This window comes from Choloepus didactylus, chromosome 1, assembly GCF_015220235.1.
Source record: "Choloepus didactylus isolate mChoDid1 chromosome 1, mChoDid1.pri, whole genome shotgun sequence".
NCBI lineage: Eukaryota > Metazoa > Chordata > Mammalia > Pilosa > Megalonychidae > Choloepus > Choloepus didactylus.
In genome coordinates, this window is record NC_051307.1 from 126734713 (window position 1) to 126757344 (window position 22632).

A 22632-nucleotide genomic window follows, 5' to 3' on the forward strand; every position below is an offset into this window, starting at 1 on the left:
CTATTTTCTCTTGAATCAGTGTAGGTAGTTTGTGAGTTTCTAGGCATCTTTCTGTTTTACCTGGGTTTTCTAATGTGTTGGTGTAAATTGTTCATAGTATCCACTGATAGTCCTTTTTTTTTTTATTTCAACTTGGTAGGTAGTAATGTCCTCCTTTTTATTTCTGATTTTAGTTATTTTTGTCCACTTTTTCTTTTTCAATCTAGCTGACAGTTCATCAATTTTATTAAGCTCTTCAAAAACCTACTTTTGGTTTTGTTGATTCTATTGGTTTGTATTCTCAGTTACATGTGTCTCTTCTCTAATCTTTGTTATTTCCTTACATCTCCCCACTTTGGGTTTAATTTGCTCTTCTATTTTCTAGTTCTTCCAGCTTTGAGGTTAAATCTCTGATTTTAATTCTTTCTTCTTTTTAAATGTAAGCATTCAGAGCTATAAATTTCCTGCTGAGCTCTGCCTTTGCTGAATCCCATAAGTTTTGGTACACTGTCTTTTCATTTTCATTTGCCTCAAGATGGTTTCTAATTTTCCTTCATCTTTAACCCATTACTTGTTTAAGAGTGCATTGTTTCATTTCCAAATATTTTTTTAATTTTCTATTTCTCCCTCTGTTTTTTTTTTTTTTTTTTATTTCTAGCTTCATTTCATAGTGGTTGGACAAAATATTGCATTGTATGATTCGTATGTTTTTATTTATTAAGACGTGTTTTGTTACCTAACATATGGGCGATCCTGGAGAATAATCCATGTGTACTTGAGAAGAATGTGTATTTTGTTATTGTTGGGTGAAGTGTTCCATTATAGATTTCTTAGGTCTAGGTAGTTTAGAGTATCATTCAAATCTTCTACTTCCTTACATATTCTGTCCAGATGTTCTATCCATTGTTGAAAGTGGTGTATTGAAGCCTCCTACTATTAATGTAGAACTGTCTATTTCTCCCTTCAAATCTGTCATTATTTGCTTCATTTATTTTGGTGCTCTCCTGTGAGGTGCAAATATATTTATAATTGTTACATCCTCCTGTTGAATTGTCCCCTTTATCAGTATATAATGACCATCTTTGTTGCTCATAACAGTTTTTGATTTAAAGACTACTTTGTCTGATGTTAGTATAGCTACCCCAGCTCACCTTTAGTTACTACATGCATGGTATATTTTTTCCATCCTTTCTTTTTCAACCTGCTTATGTCTTTGAATTAAAGGTGAGCTTCTTTTTTTTTTTTTTATTAAATTCAGTTTTATTGAAATACATTCACACACCATACAATCATCCATGATATACAATCCACTGTCCACAGTATGATAACACAGTTATGCATTCATCACCACAATCTATCTCTGAACATTTTCCTTACATCAGAAAGAACCAGAACAAGAATAAAAAATAAAAGTGAAAAAAAACACCCAAATCATCCCCCCATCCCACCCCATTTGTCCTTTAGTTTTTATCCCCATTCCTCCACTCATCCATACACTAGATAAAGGGGGTGTGATCCACAAGGTCTTCACAATCACACTGTCACCCCTTGTAATCTACATTCTTATATAATTGTCTTCAGGAGTCCAGACTGCTGGGTTGGAGTTTGGTAGTTTCAGGTATTTACTTCTAGCTATTCCAATACATTAAAGCCTAAGAGGTGTTATCTATATAGTGCATAAGAATGTCCACCAGAATGACCTCTCGACTCCATTTGGAATCTCTCAGCCACTGAAACTATTTCATCTCATTTTTCATCCCCCTTTTGGTCAAGAAGATACTCTCAGTCCCGCGATGCCGGGTCCACATTCATCCCCGGGAGTCATACTCTGCGTTGCCAGGGAGATTTACACCCCTGGGAGTCGGGTCCCACGTAGGGGGGAGGGCAGCGAGTTCACCTGTCGAGATGGCTCAGTTAGAGAGAGAGGGCCACATCTGAGCAACAAAGAGGTACTCAGGGGGAGACTCTTAGGCACCATTACATACAACTTTAGACTCTCCTTTGTGGTAATGAGCTTCATAAGGGCAAGTGCCATGCTCAAGGGCTCAGCACATCAAACCGCCAGTCCCAATGTTTGTGACAGCATACGCTAGGGGATCAGCATCTCAAAGTTTAGAGATAGGCCTTACAATTCAGGGATAGAGTTAACTGCTGTAAGAGCTTACAATCTAGGGACTATTACAATTATTGTGTCCACATTAGGCTATGTTCTAAGATTCAATTCTGAGTTTACACATTGTGGTTAGTCCATATTGGTGATGCATCATCCCTCTCACCATGTTTTCTCCAACACTTTTACTCCTATATATATATTTTCCTACAATTTTATAAAGTTATGTTCACGTACCATACATTTATCCACAGTGTACAATCAGTTGTTCATGGTATCATCACAAAGTTGTACATTTATCACCACAATCAGCACTTGAACATACTGATTACTACAAGAAAAAAAAATTTTTTTTTTTTTAGCAATAAGAAAAAATGATAAAAAGAAAAATAACATGTCATACAATACAATATACTACTAAGGACAGCAAATAACACCACTACCAAGAATCCCATATTACTCCCCTATATCCCCCTCTCATATACATTTAGCATTGGCATATTGCCTTTGTTACATTTAATGGAGGTATATTACAATGTTACTGTTGACCATAGACTCCAGTTTGCTTTGATTATGTTTTTTCCTGAATACCATCCCTTTTTCAAATTTCTACATGGTTGACATTCATTTGCTTTCCCACATGCAAAAACATTTTTATATTTGTATATTTAGTAACAGTCATTGGCCACTCCAGTTTTTGCCACGTTATACAGTCCCAGTCTTTATCATCTATCTTTACCTCTGGTGTCATACAATCTCCTATCCCACCTCTTTCAGCTTTACTCACAGACATCTTTGTTCAGTGTACTTACAATACTGTGCTACCATCACACAGTATTATGCTATCTATTTCTGGATCTATGCAATCAATCCTAAACATTCTGTAGTCCTTCAGCATCAAATGGCTGATCTCTGCCCTCTTTCTATCTCCTGGTCGCCTGTGTTGTCAGCTTTTAACTCCCAAAGTTTGTTCATTAATGTCTGTTCATATTAGTGAGACCATACAGAATCTGTCCTTTTGTTTTTGGCTAACTTCACTCAACATAATGTCCTCAAGGTACATCCACATTATTACATGATCCATGTCTTTGTTCTGTCTTACAGCTGCATAATATTCCATCATGTGGATACACAGTTTGTTTATCCACTCGTCCTTTGATGGACATTTGGGCTGTTTCCATCTCTTGGCAATTGCGAATGATGCTGCAATAAACATTGGTTTACAAATGTCTGTTTGTGTCTTAAGTTTCAGTTCCTCTGAGTATATACCCAGCAATGGAATAGCTGGGATATATGGCAAATCTATATTTAGCTTCCTGAGGAAACTCCATACTGTCTTCCAGAGTGGTTGCACCATTCTACATTCCCAAAGGTGGGCTTCTTTTAAACAGCATATAGTTAGGTCACACTTTTAATACATTCTGCCAATCTCTACTTTTTGACTGGAGAGTTTAACCCATTAACATTTAAAATTGATATTGATAAAAGCAGGACTTTCTTCTGCTATTTTGCTATTTAGTCTTGGTAAGTGTAATACTTTCTTTGTCCCTCAATTCTTTTGTTACTGCCTATTTTCATGTTTATTTGATTTTTTTCTGTAATACCATATTGAATCCCTTCTCATATCCATCTGGATACATTTTTCATAATTTTCCTCAAGGTCACCATTGGGTTGAATTTTAACATCCTAAATATATAACAATAATATTTTATTTGATGCCAACTCAACATTAATAGCACGTCTCTTCAACTTTTTTGAAGTTGTTACAAATTATATTTTTTAAATTTTATGTCAAAAACCATAAATTTATCATTATTTTTATGCGTTTGCATTTTAGCACCTATAGGAAGTATTAGGTGGAGTTACATATTAAAAAATACAATATAGTAGTACTGGCATTTGTAATTACCCAAATGTTTACCTTTAGCAGAGGTCTTTATTTCTTTATATCACTCTGAACCACTGTCTGGTGTCCTTTCCTTTCATTTTGAAGAACTCCCTTTACCATTGCTTATAGATCAGGTCTGGTGGTGATTAGCAAACTCAGCTTTGTTTATCTGGGAATGTCTTAATCTCTCCCTTATTTTCAAAAAAGCGTTATCATATGTAAAATTCTTGGTTGGCAACTGTTTTCTCTCAGTATGTTGAGTATTTCAACTTGCTGCTTTCTTCCTTTCATGGTTTCTGAAGAAAAATTGTCACTGAATCTAATTAGGACTCCCTTGTATATAACACATTGCTTTTCTCTTGCAGCTTTCAGAGCTCTATCTTTGTCCTTTGCATTCAACAGTACAGTCAGTATGTGACAGGGCATATTTTTCTTCAAATTTATCCTGTTTAGTGTTCTCTGGGCTTCTTGGATGTGCATATTGATGTCTTTTGCTAAGTTTGGGTAGTTTTCTAACATTATTTCTTTGAAAATTTCTTCTGCCCCTTTCTCTTTTTCTTTTGCTGATATGTAGGTTGGTATACTTTATGGTGTCCCAGAGGTCTCTTCAGCTGTATTCATTCTTTCTTATTCTTTTATCTTTCTTCTCCTCAGCTTGATTTATTTCAATTTTCTTATCTTGGAGTTCATTGATTCTTCTACCAGCTCTAATCTGCTGTTGAAATCCTCCTGGGAAGTTTTCATTTCAGTTACTGTTGTCTTCAACTTCAGCAGTTCTGTATGTTTTCTTTTTTAAATTTCTGTCTCCTTATTGAAATTCTCATATTGTTCATTCATTGTTTTCCTTATATCCTTTTCTTCTTTCTCTGTGTTTTCCTTTATCTCCTTGAGCCTTTTGAAGATCTTTTTTTAAATAAATTCTTTGGCTTGTATGTTCACAGCCTTATTTTCATTAATGTTTTCTGGATTTTATCCTCTTCTTTTTGATGGGCCATCATTTCCTATTTCTTTGTTTGTCTTTTACTCTTATTTCCAACTGTACATTTTAATGTTTTAAAATGCTAACTCTGGGATTTATTCTCTAAGATGTCTATTTCTTGAGTTTATTTCCAACTGGTAACATGACAGAGATTTCTTTAAGTGTCAGGAGGTGACAAACCCAAGTAAACCTAACCAGAAAACACCTTTCTCCATGTTTGCAAATTGGCTTTATGTTGGTTGGTGCTTTCTGTCAGAGGTCAGCCCTCCTATCAGGAAAGTCAGTCCAAGGTGAATGCAAAGTGCCGGGTCCTTCCTGTCTTTCCTGGGTCTGTGTCTTTTCCTGGGATTGTACTTGCTAGTGGTGTTAGGATTTCCCCTCTTTACAGGAGTTTGAATGCCTCCCTACTTTCCAGGAAACAGACCTTCTCCTTCTCCCAGGACTTGGAACAGATTAGCCTTTACCCCAGTGCCCCAGGCCTCCTGCCTCAGTTGTTACTCCCCCTGCTTTCATCATCTCAAGCTGCTTTTGCCTGCAGGGCAAATTCTGGGATGGGGAGCACACTTGATAGGAGTTTCCAGAGTTGCTCTTTTCCCTCAGGAACAAGGCCAAGGATGCACAAAGGGAGCACTAGCAGACTCCTAACTGACCTGGAGAGGGGAAGAGAGAAGGGCCAGGAAGGGCACCAAGAGTTTCTTCCATAGTTCCTCAAAGCTATGCTTTTTGGACTTGGCCCCTGCCCAGCAAATGCAGCCCTTCAGCTGTCGTCTTCAATACAAGGAAGCACACTGTCTTTAAGTCTCCCTCGACACCTTTGTCCAGGATGGGTTGGAACAATGGCCACCCTCAGAGATGTTCCCTCAGCAATCCAAAGTAGCTAATCAGACTGTGGCCCCCTTGGATCTTAGGGAAATGGATTTTTATGTCCCTTTCTGGCACGAGCAAGCTATGGCAGTGGCTGGAACCCACTGCTGCCTGAAAACAATAGTAGGAAATAGGTGGTGGTAAATGCTGCCCAGAGAAAGTGTTTTATTGGTATTTACCATAATTTACCAGCCTCTTCCTTTTGCTCTTCCCTGGATATTACCATACAGTGTTCTACTAGACTCCAGATTTCAAAATAGTTGATTCAGACAGTTCCTGCCTGTTTAAATGTTGATCTGTTGGAGAGACTGATTCCTGCAGCTTCTTACTGGGCAATCTTTCCCTCTGATTATTAATCAATCTTGATTTTTAAAGCCTGTATTTTTCTAAAAAGTCACATAGATTTTCATCCTGGTCTATTTTGTCTCCATATTTGTTTTAATATAAAAATAAATTACATGCTGTCATCAGGAGGTATCACACATATTTGTCCTATAGGTTTTTTGTCTTACAAGGCACAGCATGACATTAACCTAGAATTTAAGAAACACGGCACAGCTCTTTGTTTAGGGATAGATTATAAAATTGGGTGTTGATTTGGTCTAGAATTGACTTGGTTTATAGATGTTTTGCTTTAGTTAATATTAACATTTATTTTTATTTTTCTGAATGTAGACAAATTAGGGAAAAAATAACCCAGAATTGTCCTTTATGACAGAGACAAGTTAATTTGTGATTAACAAATTGTGGCAAACTAAAATTGTTGACCACTTTTAGATAATCAAAAGTAGTTGTGTTGATCTATGATGGCAGCATAGAGAGGAGTGAAAGCTAGTTAGTCCCCCTGGAACAACTAATAAACAACCAGGAACAACTAGTTCCACAGTAATTGCAGGGGGACAAATGTGACTGTCCACTCATCATACATCAACCTGAATTGGGAGGAATACCCAAGATTGCAGCATAAAATCTGTAAGTAAAACTGTGGATCCAAGCTGGGAGCCCTTCCCCCCATGGCCTGAACTGCAACGAACTGCAAAGCCTTGTGGTGCTAGCAAGCAGCTGTCCCTGAGAAGTGAATACAGCTCAGTTGAACGCAAACTGGGGTTTTAATTAAGAAGTGTGGACTGCTCAATACAAGCTATGAATCCCCAACAAGCAGACGGAGGCTTTGGGTGATGACTGACCTTGGAGAGCTAGAGGGTGTCTACAGACTGGCCTTGAAGGGGGCTTTCTGTTCCTGTTTTGGCTCAGTGGGGAAAGCCTCAGCCATTTTCATTTCCCAGCACTCTGACTCAGACAAGGGTGGCAATAGCACAGACAGAGAGACAGAGAGTATTCAAATGCTAATGACATCTCCCTAGGGGATCTATCTTCCCTAAAAGGAAAAAGTGGGTCCCAGCTCTATTACCCACCTGCCATTTAGAACCAGACCCCAGAACCTGGGGGAAAACAGCCACAGGCCACACCTTCTTACACCAGTCTGGAGCTACAGGCTGACAGGCACCACCTGCTGGACAGAAAAGCACAGTGACCTGAGGCCTCACAGGATGTACCAATTTTCTAAGACACACCCTCAGGGAAACTGGATACTGAATAGTTCTTCCTTCTGGGACCAGAGACTGTTTTGGTCTGGGAAAACCTGACAGGGGTAACCAAGGAAAACATGCCTAGACAACAGAATACTACAACCTACACTAAGAAAAATGAAGTTATGGCCCAGTCAAAGGAACAAACTTACACTTCAACTGAGATACAGGAATTTAAACAACTAATACTAAGTCAATTCAAAAAGTTTAGGGAAGAAATGGCAAAAGAGATGAACTGTATAATGAAAACACTGGGTGTACATAAGGTAGAAATTGAAAGGTTGGAAAACCAATGGGCAGAATCTATGGAAATGAAAGGCAGAACACAAGAGATGAAAGACACAGTGGAAGCATACAACAGCAGATCTCAAGAGGCAGAAGAAAACACTCAGGAACTGGAGAACAAGGCACCTGAAAGCCTACACACAAAAGAACAGAGAAAAGAATGGAAAAATACAAGCAATGTCTCCAGGAACTTAAGGACAAAATGAAAAGCATTGGTGTCCCAGAAGGAGAAGAGAAGGGAAAGGGGCAGAAGCAATAATAGAAGAAATAATCAATGAAAATTTCCCATCTCTTATGAAAGACATAAAATAATGGATCTAAAAAGTGCAGCATACCCCAACAGAATAGATCTGAATAGGCCTATGCCAAGACACTTAATAAGCAGATTATCAAACGTCAAAGATAGAGAATCCTGAAATCAGCAAGAGAAAAGCGATCCATCACATACAAAAGAAGTTTGATAAGAGTATATACAGATTTTTCAATAGAAACCACAGAGGCAAGAAGGAAGTGGTGTGATATATTTAAGATACTGAAAGAGAAAAAGCACCAACCAAGAATCCTATATCTGGCAAAACTGTCCTTCAAATATGAGGGAGAGCTTAAAATATTCTCTGACAAACAGATGATGACAGAGTTTGTGAACAAGATACCTGCTCTACAGGAAACACTAAAGGAAACACTGCAGACAGAAAGGAAAAGACAAAAGTGAGAGGTTTGGAAAACAATTTTGGGAGATAGTGGTACAGCAATATAAATACACTGAACAAAGATGACTGTGAGTATGGTCAAAAGAGGAAGGTTGGGACCATGTGGGACACCAGAACAAAAGATGAAGGATAAGGACTGGGACTGTGTAACTCAGGGAAACCTAGGGTACTCAACAATTGTAATAAAAGGTACAAATATGTTTTCACATGAGGTAGAACAAATGAATGTCAACATTGCAAGGTATTAAAAATAGGGTGGGATTGGGTGGAAAATACAATTAATGCAAACTAGAGACTATAATTAATGGAAACATTGTATTTTGCTTCCTTTAATGTAACAAAAGCAATATACCAAAGCTAAATGCATATGGGCGGGGGTAGGGGGAATAGGGGAAGGTTATAGGACCCATGGCATTGGTGATGTTGTTTGATTCTATTCTATGTTAGGTTAATGCTATCTTTTGTTGCTTTCTAGCTGTCATGTTTTTTTTTGTTTTTTTTTTTTTCTCTGTCTCTTTCTCTTTTTTTTTCTTTTGTCTCTCTACCTTCTTTGACGCTTCCTCCTTCTTTGTGGAAGAAATGGAGATGTCCTTATACAGATAGTGGTGATGGTGCTGAATACATAAATATGTGACTATACAGAGAACCAATGATTGTTTACTTAGGTTGGAATGTATGTTGTGTGAACAAAACCATCTTAAAGAAATAAGTTGATGAAGAAACCTTGAGGGCACTATATTGAGTGAAATAAGACAGACACATAAAGGCAAATATTGCAGGGTCTCACTGATATGAACTAATTATAATATGTAAACTCATAGACATGAAATATAAGTTACCAGGATATAGAATGAGGCTAAAGAATGGGGAGCGGTTGCTGATTATGAGCAGAATGTTCAACTAGGGTGAACTTAAATATTTGGAATGGACAGGGGTGATAGTAGCATGTTGTGAGAATAGCTAACAGTGCTGAAAGGTGTGTGAGGGTGGTAGAAAGGGTAAGCTCAGAGTCATGTATGTCATCAGAAGGAAAGTTGGAGGTTAAAAGATGGGAATGTAAAAACAGTGAATCTTGTGGTAGACAATGTCCATGATTAACTACACAAATATTAGATATCTCTCTCATGAACTAGAACAAATATATGATACTATAACTAGAAGTTAATAATAGAGAGGCATATAGGAAAAAAATATTTTTATTGCAAGCTATATACTACAGTGTGTAGTATTTTGACATTCTTTCATCAACAGTAACAAATGTACTATACCAAAACTATGAATCAGTAATGGAGTGGTGGTGTTTAGGAATATGGGAGGATTTGAGTTTCTTTTTTTTTGTCTTTATTTCTTCTCTGGAGTAATGAAAATGTTCTAAAATTGAAAAAAAATTAATTGTGATGGATGCACAGCTGTATAATGGTACCATGGGCAATTGATTGTACACTTTGGATCTTTGGATAGTTGTATGGTATGTGAACAATCTCAATAAAAAGAATATATATATAAAATCTTTTGCCACCCCTTGAAGCTCAAGGCCGCTTCCGTTTTTGCAAGGGATCTGGCTTCCTTGCTGCGGGAAAACTTCTACCATCCTGAATAAAATGCCATAATCTGCAAAAATGAAAAAAAAAAAAGTAGTTTGTTAACTGTTGCGTGAACTTAACTCCTCTAAGTGTCAGTGCTGGTATTTTGCATCTTTAAGCATTCACTCCGAATTTAAAATATAATTTAATTTAAAAACTTTTTATTTTGCATTTTAGGACGGACATCACAGAGACCTTCAACAGTAAATTTACCACTTTCTAATTCCATTAAAAATAGCTCCAGCTGCTTTTCATCCTCTCAGCCTCGACCAAGAAGTGCAGCTGTTCGATCATTATCTAGAGCTGCTTCTGAAATTTCAGAAATTGAATATATTGATATTACAGACCAGAATGAACCTTTCTTAGATGATGCTGCTGATCAACAAACCTTAGACAGTTTGGAAAGAGAATTAAATGTGCTGAGAAATCCTACAGGTAATGCTATTTTTCTCCAGCGTAGACAATGTTAACTCTGCCTTCTGCCTGATTCTTTGTATCATGCTCCAAAAAAAACAAGCATGAGAACAAAAAATCTTTCTGTCCCTTTCCCTCTTTAACTGTCAACCTTTGTGTCTGTTTGTCTGCTTTCTTGAATATCTCTCTATTTGACTCAGGTAGTAGGACATTTTTAACATCGTGCTCAACCACAGCAGAGATGGTCTCCCTTTGCCCACATAATGCATAGTGAGATATTGGCATAAAGACCTTCATGTGCACAGAAAAAAAATTTCCTCCTTTCCACAAACCCACTGATATGTTAAACTCTGTAGCTTTATGAAAGCCAGCTGCCCAGCCTCCTCAGTGGAGAGTTGATCTGTTAGATCTTTTATAACAGTGCTTCTCAAGGTTTAATGTGCCCACACAACCCATGGGAATCTTGTTAAACATGCAGATTCTGATGGTTTGGGGTGGGGACTGAGATTCTGCACATTTAATAAGTACCCAGTTGATCCTGATCTTGCTTGCTGGAAGAAATTATACTTGGACATTCTGTTTCCTAAATTTCGATGGATACAGTCTAGCACTGATATCTACATTTTTGAACATGTGAAGGACAGCTTCAGTAACAAAATTCAGAGAGAAGTAATCCTCTTATTTTCATCAGAAAATATTTCAAGAAGTTTGATAGAAGTCAGCTGCAGGACCAGGAGGCAGGCTAGAAATTTCTCTGAGTCTATATATTCCACTCTTTCTTCTCCTTTTTTAAATTTTTTTAAATTTTTATTTATTTCTTTATTTTTAATATTAGGAGTTCTCTTCTTTATTTCACCTTATAATAATGACTTGGCTATTTTTTTTAAATGATACATCTTGGTTTTGAAAAATCCAAGCAATACAACAAAATACAAAAAAAAAAAAAAAAAGTAAAAAAATAATCCAAACAAAATCTCACTACCTTAAAAACAGCTGTAATTAACATTTGATGAGCATCATTTTAAACATCTCTCTGTTTATATCATAAATACACATATAATAATAGATAGTTATAAGGATAAATAGACTGAGGGAATGATAACTTTATAAAAATCAATTTACACTTTGCATAATATTTTAAAAAAATTATTAAATACACACCCAATTTAACAAAAGAAACATTGAAATGAAACTAAATTATAAATTTCAGGTAAATATACTTTTCATCACAAAATATTGTGAAGTTGAACTATATGCAGTTGCCTATTTGTAGACCAGAAACAGTGGAATATCAGCAATTTTATCTGATCCAACCTGACATTTTTTTAAAGATCCCTTTAAAAGTTAAGGAAAGTGGTCAAAAGAAACAGCAAGCAATTGAAGCCATTTTTAATCTATATGTTTTAGTTTTACACAGTAATTACTAAATGACTTTATAAAAGATGAGAATTCATTTGTTGTTTCATTATTTCTTTTTTACCACATGTAATTATAGACAATATTGATTGTATCTCTTTTATAGTTCTATTACTATTTTAATGTTTTCAAGATTTCCTTTTAGTGTCTATTGCTTAGGGAAAACTCACATGGATTAAATGTTCAATACATGTACTTTTATCTTGCCTTCCCAATCTTGAACTATTTATTTTGATTCATCTCTAGAAGGTTTAATTATGGCTTTATTGAAAATGTCTGTCTTTTGTCTTTACGGTGGTTTTGCAAGTTAGCTAGATTTATTTGGTTCATCACAACTTCTTTTCTTCTGCACTTAACAGATATGACTCCACTGACTTCTGATTCTGAAAATGGTGCTCATTAGTCCTTTATTGCAATTTTTCTGTTTACCTTTTTTCAACTGAATTTAATTGTCAAATAGTTCTCCCAGACCGTCACCCCAGGAGGAGTTCATGGTATTTCTATTACCTGAGTTCTTTCATGTTTAAAATGCCTGGTATCTTTATGTTGAATAATAAATTGGCTGAGGGTATTATCCTTGGGTCACTTTTCTCTTGAACTTCATATATACTGATTCATTGTTTTCTGGCTCAGAATTCTGCTGTGAGATAATCTGAGGCCACCTTGAATTTTACTTCACCCTCTCTGAGTGAGACAGGCTTCTTTCCTGAGTGAATGCTTTTTTTTTTTTTTTTAATACTTGAAACTCATTAACTTTATTGGATTGTGTTTCAGTGTCAATTCAGCATTTTCTAAAACACAGGATTCTCTTTCTGTCTATAGAGTAAGCTTCTCACTTACAGAAGAAAATTTTGTACTGTATCTTTGAATTGATTTTCTTTTCCATTTGGTTTTCTCCTGCTGAGAAACCTGTTTTTTTTTTTTTGTTTGTGTATTTGTTGTGGTGGTTGTTTTTATTGTTCGATCCTCTTTGTACAATGTATTTACTCATATGTTCTTCAAATTTTTTAACCAGTTTTATATTGTCTTTTGGATTTGCTGGGGTCATCTCAAGCTTGTCCTTCATGTCAGGATTTCAATTTTATCTAGATTTGGTCAGTTCTTTATTGTTTGATATTTTTAATTAGTTCTCTAATGGTGTGACTTTGAATTTGGGTGTTGTTTTTTTTTTGTTTTGTTTTTTATTTGGTAACTTTTTATTTTGATGTATTTCTAACTTACAGAAAAATTTCAGGAATGCAAGACTAGTACAAGGAACTCCTGTAGACTCTGCTCAGTAGAGTGCTTGTTTATCTTTTGCCCTATTTACTTTATCACTCATTCTCTATTCTCTCTCTCTCTCTCTACACATGTGCACGTGTACACACACATATATTTGAGAACCATTTGAGAAGTTAGAAGTATCATTTCCTTTTACCTTTCAGTATATTTCCCAAGAACAAGGACATTTCCTCATATGAGCACATCACAATGATCTAAATCAGGAAATTTAATGTCTGTAATATTAGCCCATATCCAATTTTCGTCAATTGTCCTAATAATGTCCATTATAGCTTATTTTTTTCTGCTCTAGAATCTAATCTAGGAATAGGTGACAATTTAATTATTCTTTTAGTTTTGCCATCACTGTTTTGATATGTGAAATTTTATTGTTTTATCTTTGAGATTGTTGGGCTGGTGCTTTTTAAAAACTTTCTTTTCATTTCTTTTGTACCCAAAGGACTTGTAGGAAATTTTCTTATGGTCATGATCTATGTTTTCTACCAGATTGGTCTTATATTTAATCAGCCTTTGCATTCTAAGGATTCTTGGATTCTAACCTCTTTCCATAGTTAGTTTCTATGTCATTTCTTTGTATTTTACTTGCTCATGCTTATTGTGGATGGCTTTACACATTTCTTCTGTCTTTTCTGATACATTGAGACTAAATTCTCCAAATTCCTCTCAATTTTACTGAAATCTGATGGTATTATTATTATTAGAGCTAATATTTGTGGGCTGGGTATTGCACTTTTGTCTGTATCATCCTGTTTAGGCTTATGAGGAAAGGGGGTGGATGAAGGTCAAGGTGAGGGTTCCTCAGTTGCCTTTGTTGGAAGATTTGAGCTCTTTTGGCTTTTCCTGGATTTTATTAAATGCCAAACTTCATTTGAACTGGTTTTAAGTATTTTCTGTCCCTGTGGGAATACCTGCAAGCTTGCAATTTTCCTACCTCTGCTAAGATCTTTTGGAGGACAATTAGGAACTTTAAAAACATGTCAAATGTTTTCCCCTCATTTTCCTTTGACCTACTTTTCTCCAAGTTGCAGTGTTATTAGTGAGACGTTTCTGTATTTTCATTGACTCTCCTTTTCCTACTATTAGTTTGGGGTGGGTGGTGGGGGGTGGGCAGTGGACAGGAGTAGCACCCAGCCATACCTCAAAGAGTTTTCCATTCATTCCCTGGTTGGCCTTTTCAAAGTTTATTATCTGCGCTTGTATCCTATTTTTTTATTTCTTCTGGTGATTTTTACTTCATTCACATTTTTCTGTTTTCATTTCATTTTATTTCATTTCCTGGGGTATGATGATCCATTTTTACTCATCATTCATTTGCTTTACTCCAAATTACTGAATATCAAACATGAAGCTCTTTGGCAGTAATTCTCACATTAAAGAACAATTCAAACATGATGCATATCAGATCTGAACTGAATATAAAAAGATGACCATATAGTTTTTGTTAGAAAATAAAAGGTCTCTTCCTTTGATAAATTTATAAATTCAATTATTTATAAATGAAATACAGTAATTTACAAAAATTTGGTCTTTTTTCCACTCCAGCTTTTCTATTTACTGTATCACTTTTTGTTCTTATATGCTTCTCTCTTTTCCCGTGTCACTCATTTTTTCATACACTAACACCAATATTTTCACTTGAGCACATAAATTATCCTATATGAAAGTAAATGTGCACTGTGTAGCCTATGAACTGCTAGGTCTTTTCTGATGGTCCAGCAAAATGCAACTACTTACGTACACTTAATCCAAGAATGGTTTTCTTTCTCTTTGGAAGATTGTTTTTGGAGGAATGCATAGCTTTTGGAAAGACTCACCTGAAGTCCTTCCTCAGAGGAAGGAAGAGGACAACACATCAGCTGAATCAGCCAAACAGTCAGTGAATGAGGTGACAGAGCTATGGTGAAATCAGGCTCCATTCTAGAAAATTCACTAATTCTGCACACAGCCTTTGTAGTCTATTTCGTATCATTGGGCAGAAAAATTCACTACTAGTGGAGCAGTGGGGAAAAATCCTTTATGGACTTTGGTCTCACATAGACACAGCTGCACATTCAACTCTTATACAAATGTGGATGTGTTTGCTTCTCTGGGAAAGCTGAATTTTTGTGAGCAGCCACCCTTCTGATTTGTTTTCTCTTGGCTTTAGGATACATCAACTTCCTTTTCTTAAGTTCTATGGGAAAGAACCATGCCAAGGATCTGGGAGAGGGAAAGATGGAAAATAACTACATTTGTTAAAGCAGGCCCTATTTCTTCTTTGATTCAGACTGCTATGGTGCATATCAGAGTGTCCTTTCAGAAGGGAAGTCTGGGGTGGGTGGAGGTGAGGGTGCAGATTTCAGATACAACAGTATCAGGAAAGAGAAGGCAGCAGAGCAGAGTGGCTGAGAGTATGGACTCCCTAGTAAGGTGATCTGGTTTTGAAATTTGATAACACCATTTACTAGTTAAATTATTTCCTAATCTCTCTTTGCATCAGGTTCTATATATGAAAGATGGGTATGATAATAGGGCCTACTTCATAAAAGTGTTTGATAATGGAATGGACTTATATTTATATAATATTATATTTTTGAAAATGTATCTCACTACACACATACACACAGGCACATGCATATGTGCACACACTTAACTACGCCTAGCACATAGTAAGTCCTCAAAAAATTTTGATTACGTAAGGAACCAATGGGTGCTGCTTCCTACATACAGTAAGGCAAATGCTCTGGGAAGCCCAATTTTTAGTCAACTCTAAAACCTGTTTCATCCTAAAGCTAACTGTGTTTTCTTATGGGTCACTCTAAGGATTATAGTTAAACTAGAGTTCATGCTATATTATTATTCCCTCCACCAATATATTTGTAAATAACAATACAATCACTTCCTTAATGAGCTCACCATATTAAGGTACTTATTAAGGTACCTTGTCAGATTATGAAAAAATTTGGATAATATCAGGAGTCATGCATTATGAGAAAGTGTCAGTAATGATGTACTTTAAAGCATTCTCCTCTTCAATAGTTAAAATTAATTGTATTTTTTTTTCAAACTCGTTCTGATTTGTGGTTTAAGAGGCTTTGTGGACCTTAAATCCCCATGATAATCTTATGTTTGTACAAGCCCACAGGTGGTTAGCTGAGCCAAGTAATAAAGGCAGAAAAGTAGTTTTTCTTAAACAAGGAAGAATAAGTCACTCTTATGCAGATGTAAACATTTGTTTGCAAAATAACAGTGAAGCAGTGTCTTCCTGAGTAACTGGATCCTCTGTTCATAGCTTGACCATCATACTGTAATCAGAATTTATAGTGAGCAAATTAATTCGATAACTGTTGCAAAGACTGCCAAGTTACAGTGGACTAGAATGGCAATCTGTTTGCTTTAGGGTGCCTTTGAATTGCAGAAAACAGTCAAGGGCTACATACAAAAGCAACACAAAAAAATTCTAACGTGAGGAAGATAAAACCATTCAGTGAGTAATATGCATCAGTTGTTTCTATTTGTACTGTTGCTTCTTATAATGTTAATAGTTACACCATAATTTGGATGGAGCAAGTGCCTTTCTTAACCCCACTTTATGGATGCAGTAACTGAGGCTCTGGAGCATTTAGTAAGTTGCCCATGGTCTCTCTTGGGTGTGTAGCAGAAATGAGGAAAAAACCTAGGGATGTCCACCTGCACATTCTCTTGTGCCTCAATACCACAGTGTTGCTTAAAGAATTTGAAATCCTTACTTCAAATCAATACTGTGATCACTGAAGGGAGAGAGTGTAAGCAGAGTGAAGGTTAAGGGAAAAAGACATGGAGAGAGTAAGAAAAGGGGGAATAAAAAGGCAAAATATAATGAGGAAGGGAGGATAGATGAGGAAAAGGAAAACAAAGAGGCTGAATGGACTGGGAATAGGGCTTTTAGTTCCAGGATGAGTATCCTGGTTGTCACCCCTTCCTAAACAGTAGTTTGCTATGCTAGATAGTCCTGTAGAAACTTTATTGTCCCCCCACCCCCACCCCTATTTGTTATTGGAAAATAGCCTGGCTGCTTTGTTCCCTTTTTGAAGTTTTTTTTTTCATTTATTTCTTTATTCCTTCCTTTTTTCATTTTTCTTTCCTTTTATTCAAATAACTGTTTATTTCCCTATGGAATACAGTTTTACAAATGTGTTTTAAATAACTTAAGTTTTAGAAATACACTTTAAAACTCTATTTAGTCAGTTTTCCCCCTTTGACTAGTTGTTTATTGTTACATTTAAGAGGTTTGTCCATGATCAGAGAGCATGTACTCTTCATTCTTGGGACAGAATAGGCTTAACTTTAATCCATTGCTCAACAATCAGCAGACTTGACAGTTATAAAGAAAATCTTCCACTATAAATGTCAATCTGGTCTTACCTGATCCTGTATTAGAAAAATCAGGAGATTCAGGTTTTTATACAGTTGACCTTTTAGGTTTAACACTAACCTACAATAGGATTTTTCTAAGCATTTTATTTTTCTTTGTCTTGATTTTTCCTTCACCTAAAACTAAGTGATGTCATCTTTGCTTGTGTTAACTTCATATGGGGTATTTTAAAATATGCTTTTGAGAATGAGTTAATCTATAAAATAGGCTCGTTCTATTAGTACTGTTTGAATTAGCTCTTTTCCTATTCAATTAGAGTTCAAATATCTAACCAAGTTCGAATGCCTCTCTTGGTGGTACTCTTTAGATCTAAGCGTCACTATTGGGTTTCAATACTGAATTCTACCAATTCCAAATCCTAAAATTGATTGCTTTCTCACAGGCAGCATTCTCTATTATTGGGGCATATAAGGTGCCTTAGATAGATACCTGCTTTTTTTTTTTTCACTTTGTGGAAAAATAGAAGAGGAAATGATAGCCTAGTGGTAAATAATTTGATCCTAGAACATAGCAATTTACAGTATAGGTGAACTGAAAGAGCTCAGGTCTATTTCCAGTGCTAACATGTGGTCGTGTGATGTTAGACAAATTACCAATTCTATTCCTCAATTTTTTATTTCTAACAAAGAGAATGGGAGTAGTCAGGTGGTTTCAAATAATTTAGCTGAGGAAATTTTGTTTCAAAATTACTATTAGATAGAGCCCCACAATTTAAACTAGGTCAGGTAATGCTGTCCTGATTGTTTTGAGGGTGGCAAGAGTAGGAACTTCATCCCCAAACTTCAGTTCATCTGTGTATCATAATTTAAAAGTCGTTGGACTAAATAATTTTAAGGACTCTTCCAGCTGTAAAATGTATTAAGGTCTATCTTTCAGTAGGAATTATCTATGTTATTTTCAGTAGAGGAATTTCTGCTTGTTCAAAAGCTTTGAAAGTGCTACTGACCGCCAAGAATAAAATAATTTTCAGTCTAGTGTAGAATACATATAGCTTGGTATTTGGTCCTTCTGGTCAAAAGGAGATATATTTGGCACTTTTGTGAAAATGAGAATAGCACCCAAATTTTTTTGAAGTTTCTTTTTAAGTTTTGAAAATCATTATAATATACTGTTTTATGTAGTTTAGATGGCTCTTACAACTTCATCAATAACAAAAAGAAGGCATTATGGCATTTCTAATGTAGTAATGATATTTATTTTTCTTGAATCTTTTGGTAGTTTATATAAAGATATGTTTACCTAGACATTTTGATTATTTAACTTGCACTCTCTGTCCTTATCAAGGCTTACTCATAGGCCAACTTCAGGAAAAGGCAGAAGATTTAAGGCTTTCCCCCCTTTCGAAAACAAATGGTTATCATCTACCCATATTAAAGCAAGGAAGCAAAGAAAGAAAAGGCTGCTTTGCTAGGGCTAACCTTTTGCCTCAGGCTGTATAAGAGTGGAGCTTTTATTTCTTAGAAGTAAAAAGAGAGAATAAAGCTTTTAACATGCAGGCAAGTTGAGGAGTTGGACAGTATTCTAGCTGCTTTATAAAAGGATCACTTGATTATCTTGGAAATTTGGTGAATTCTCAGGACATTTGATACGTTTCTTGAGTATAATATATATTTAAAACTCCATATGATTAAGGCAACTTGATACTTATACCCATACCCTAATATAGAATCTCAGGTCAAACTTAACTTATTCCTCTACCCACCACACAAACATCAGCACAGAAAATTGAGAGATGATTAAAAATCTGTATTGGCACTGTACTGCTTGTAGTTTATACAGGGCAAATTTTCAGCACCATACACTGTGCACTGCTTTCTTGAATTTATGTACTGACAATGCATGAAATAAAATATTTCAGATCTTCCAGAAAAACTTTACACCCTAACCTTAGAAGAATTATCAGCCTTGAGCAACGATTTGCAAAATATAAGTCAGACTACCACAGAACTCCTTAAGATCTCACACGCAAGGGACCCATGTGGAGTTGAGGAACTGAGGTATGGTGAGCCTGCTGCTTATGTATAAAAATAGGGCATAGTAAAATGTTTGACAATCACATCTCGTTATTTTTAATATATAAAGAAAGATTGTCCTCATGTGTGTTCTCTATATGACCATTCTTTGTAAAATGTTTGCATTCTTTGCTGACCTATTAACAGGATTTATTAAAGGCTTATGAAGTTGTTAATCCAGCTTGAAGAGACAGTTCTTGGTGCATAATGTGTATCAGAAAAGAAAAGGCATTTGAAATTTAATAATATTTCAGCATTTCTTCTTATATAAATAAACAATTCTATTACTTGAATTAATTAACCTGATAAATTTCAATGCTTTCCATTAATAGAATCTTACCCAATGTGAATAAAATTTTGAAAATAGACTGATATTTATTTTTTGAAATTGAGTCTAGATTATTGATAATAGCATATTTTAATTTTTCTCACTTCATTCATCACATTTAGGGATTACTATATCAGCTTATAAGGGGCAGAGGTTATGCTAATAAATTCTTCAGGAAAAGAGTCTATCATGTCTAATATTGACAACCTGAAATTTCTTGAAAGGAGGACTCCTTCTATAAGGATTAAGAATAAATATAAAATAAATGTCCATTGAATTGTAAATATCTCTGATTTGTTTGAAGTCTAATATTGCAGTAAAAGAGAATCAAGTCTTTTATTCTGTCTTTCTGAAGGAGGAAGTCATTTAGCCATGGTTCTTGGATTTTTATACTCCAAAGACCACTAATGTTAAAAAAGGAAAAAAGAAGAAAAAGGAAATAAGGAACCAATATTAGTTTGCCAGTTTTTTTTCCTAAGAAAGTCAAAAACAAACTAAACCTATCACTTACTCTTACAATCATTTCATAAAAGAGATGACATTTAATAATAAAAATATAAGGGGAGCATACTAACAGAATAAAGCACAGTCCTGTAAGTTAAAAATGCCATGAAAAGTCATTACCTTATATCTTCTCTCCTTTTCTTGGACCAGTGAAAACTTTATGAGTTAGATCTGCACTGGTCCACAGACTAGAGTTCAGGAACTGCTGATTCAGTCCATGTAGCACATAAAAATAATCCAGAGAACAGTTCTAGCCAGCACAGGCTGAATTATTTCTTATTATTTAGTGGCATATGTGGGCAGAAAGTCTCAATAATTTAGGACAAAAAGTCTGAATTGTGTAGTCTTCCCTGTGCCCCCACAATACTTCTCTTCCCAAACTTTAGCTGCCTATGCTAGAGCCTCCACTTATTCCTCCTCACAATAAAATACAAAACACAGTAAGATTTAAAAAATAAATAATGGCTGTCATTAATTTTGGCATTGGCATATCTTGACTGGCTATCCACATAGCCTAATTTACTGTACACAAAAGGGTGATTTATCTGGCAGTCTATTCATTGGGATCTATTAACCAGCCAATTGAAATGATGAATGTTCTTAATGATGACCCTGAAGCTCTGCAAGTTTCTGAAGTGCCTTCTGAATTACCAATGAAGGTACAGCCAGATACCATAAAGTCTGCTCTTCTTGGGTCCACTGTGGCTTTATTTCTTGGAAGAGTGAAAATGATGAGAATTTCTCAATAAAAGAGGCATGGCATATTTGGCACATTGAAAATTATGGCCCCAGTCTGATACAGCCCCTTCACATCTGCCTGCCTCCAATGACTTCAATGTATGTAGTATTGATCAAAAGACAAGTGAAGAATTGAAGCTTGGTTCTGTATATTGTGTATTGATCTTTTAATGTATTTCCAGCTATTCTGGAGAAGATACTGAAATTCTGTCTTGGCTGACACTTGCTGAGAGCAGTACAGATGAAGAGGACGAGGATTTTCTTGACAAGCAACGTGTCAGCATGCTACCATGGTCAAAGAGTATTTAATGACCATCTGCTCATTACTTTTTCCATTTTGTGCCCAGAGTAAGGCAGACAGTTGTAGAAAGTAACCAAGTGCTGGAGATTTTGATTATTAATATATCTGATATTTCAAGGCTTAAAGACTAATAAAAATAGTGAAAATATAAGTTTAAGAGCTTTTTGTTCCAAATGATATATCTGAGACCCTAATGTATATTACAGATCATATTAGTAAAGCTTGGTGAATCTTAAGAAATAGCAGTTATAACTGTGTCTCTAGAACCCACCTTAGGATAAAACATGGTTACATTTAAAGTCATAGTTCATTGTTAAATTATAAATACTGATGTCTTCAACAATAGTGTACATTTGACTGCCAAGTCACATGCATATCAGTATCATCCACTGAACCTGGGATCCATTTTTTACTTTATTAATTACAGTTTTGTTTCTGTTAGTGTTTTTTATTTTTTAGAAGTTCTGGTAACTTCAAAAGTTGGTACTGGAAGATTCCAAGTAGAAAAACCCTTATATAAGACTGCTGATGATTGTTTCCTGGAAATTTATTTTTGATACTTCCATGCCATCAATAAAGCGTACTGACATTCACAGACATCATCTGAGAGGAGAGGATATGATTATGAAGAGACCTGTGGCCATTTCTGTGTCTTTCAATATAAAAATGCCCTTTATTAAAACTAATTAACATAAATGAATATTAAGAAATCAGCAAAACCAATGATACTTTTGGAATAAAATGTTTCAAAACAAACATCTTACACAGAGTGTGACTTCTCAGTAATGTTTACTGCCTTTTCGCTTTTCTTCTACCACATTCCCATAGACAATGGTCAGTCACCCTTGAATCTGCATCGTTTGTGTCAAAAAAAAAAAAAAAAACCCCAAAAAAAATCCTAGTATCTTGTTCTGAGACTGCTGGTTTGCTGAATTTTAGCATCTAAAATTAAAATGGGGATTAGCTGCTTATCTATTAACAGGAAAAAAATGCTTATTTTCCTTTTAGCACCTGTGCTCAGCTTTAAAGTTTCTTGACTCTCCCTACTCTATTTTGCTCTAAGACAGCATCTTTCTTTTCCCTTCGGTTGAATAAGAAATTGTTCTTCTGAGTGCATTTGTAAAACCCCAGAGTTTTTCTCAGAAAATTGGAGAGAGGTGTTGTCTTACTCTTTTTCAGAAGGGAGTGGACCACTACATTCCTTCCATGTATTCAGCCATGGCTTGAGTCTTTTATGAATTGGATCAGAAAAAGAAT

General features: G+C 35.5%; 1 protein-coding gene across 4 annotated transcripts in view; it reads left to right on the top strand.

Moving 5' to 3' along the window:
- Window positions 1–22288, top strand: part of ZBBX (zinc finger B-box domain containing) — a 149392-nt gene extending 127104 nt beyond the window's left edge. For all 4 annotated transcript variants that reach the window (XM_037841377.1, XM_037841383.1, XM_037841387.1 and 1 more), the window contains 3 exons: window positions 10166–10423; window positions 19351–19489; window positions 21257–22288. In XM_037841377.1, the coding sequence (XP_037697305.1) occupies window positions 10166–10423; window positions 19351–19489; window positions 21257–21383 (524 nt within the window). In that variant the 3' untranslated portion in view covers window positions 21384–22288. The remainder of the gene's footprint in view (window positions 1–10165; window positions 10424–19350; window positions 19490–21256) is intronic.
- The last annotated feature ends 344 nt before the right edge of the window (window positions 22289–22632 follow it).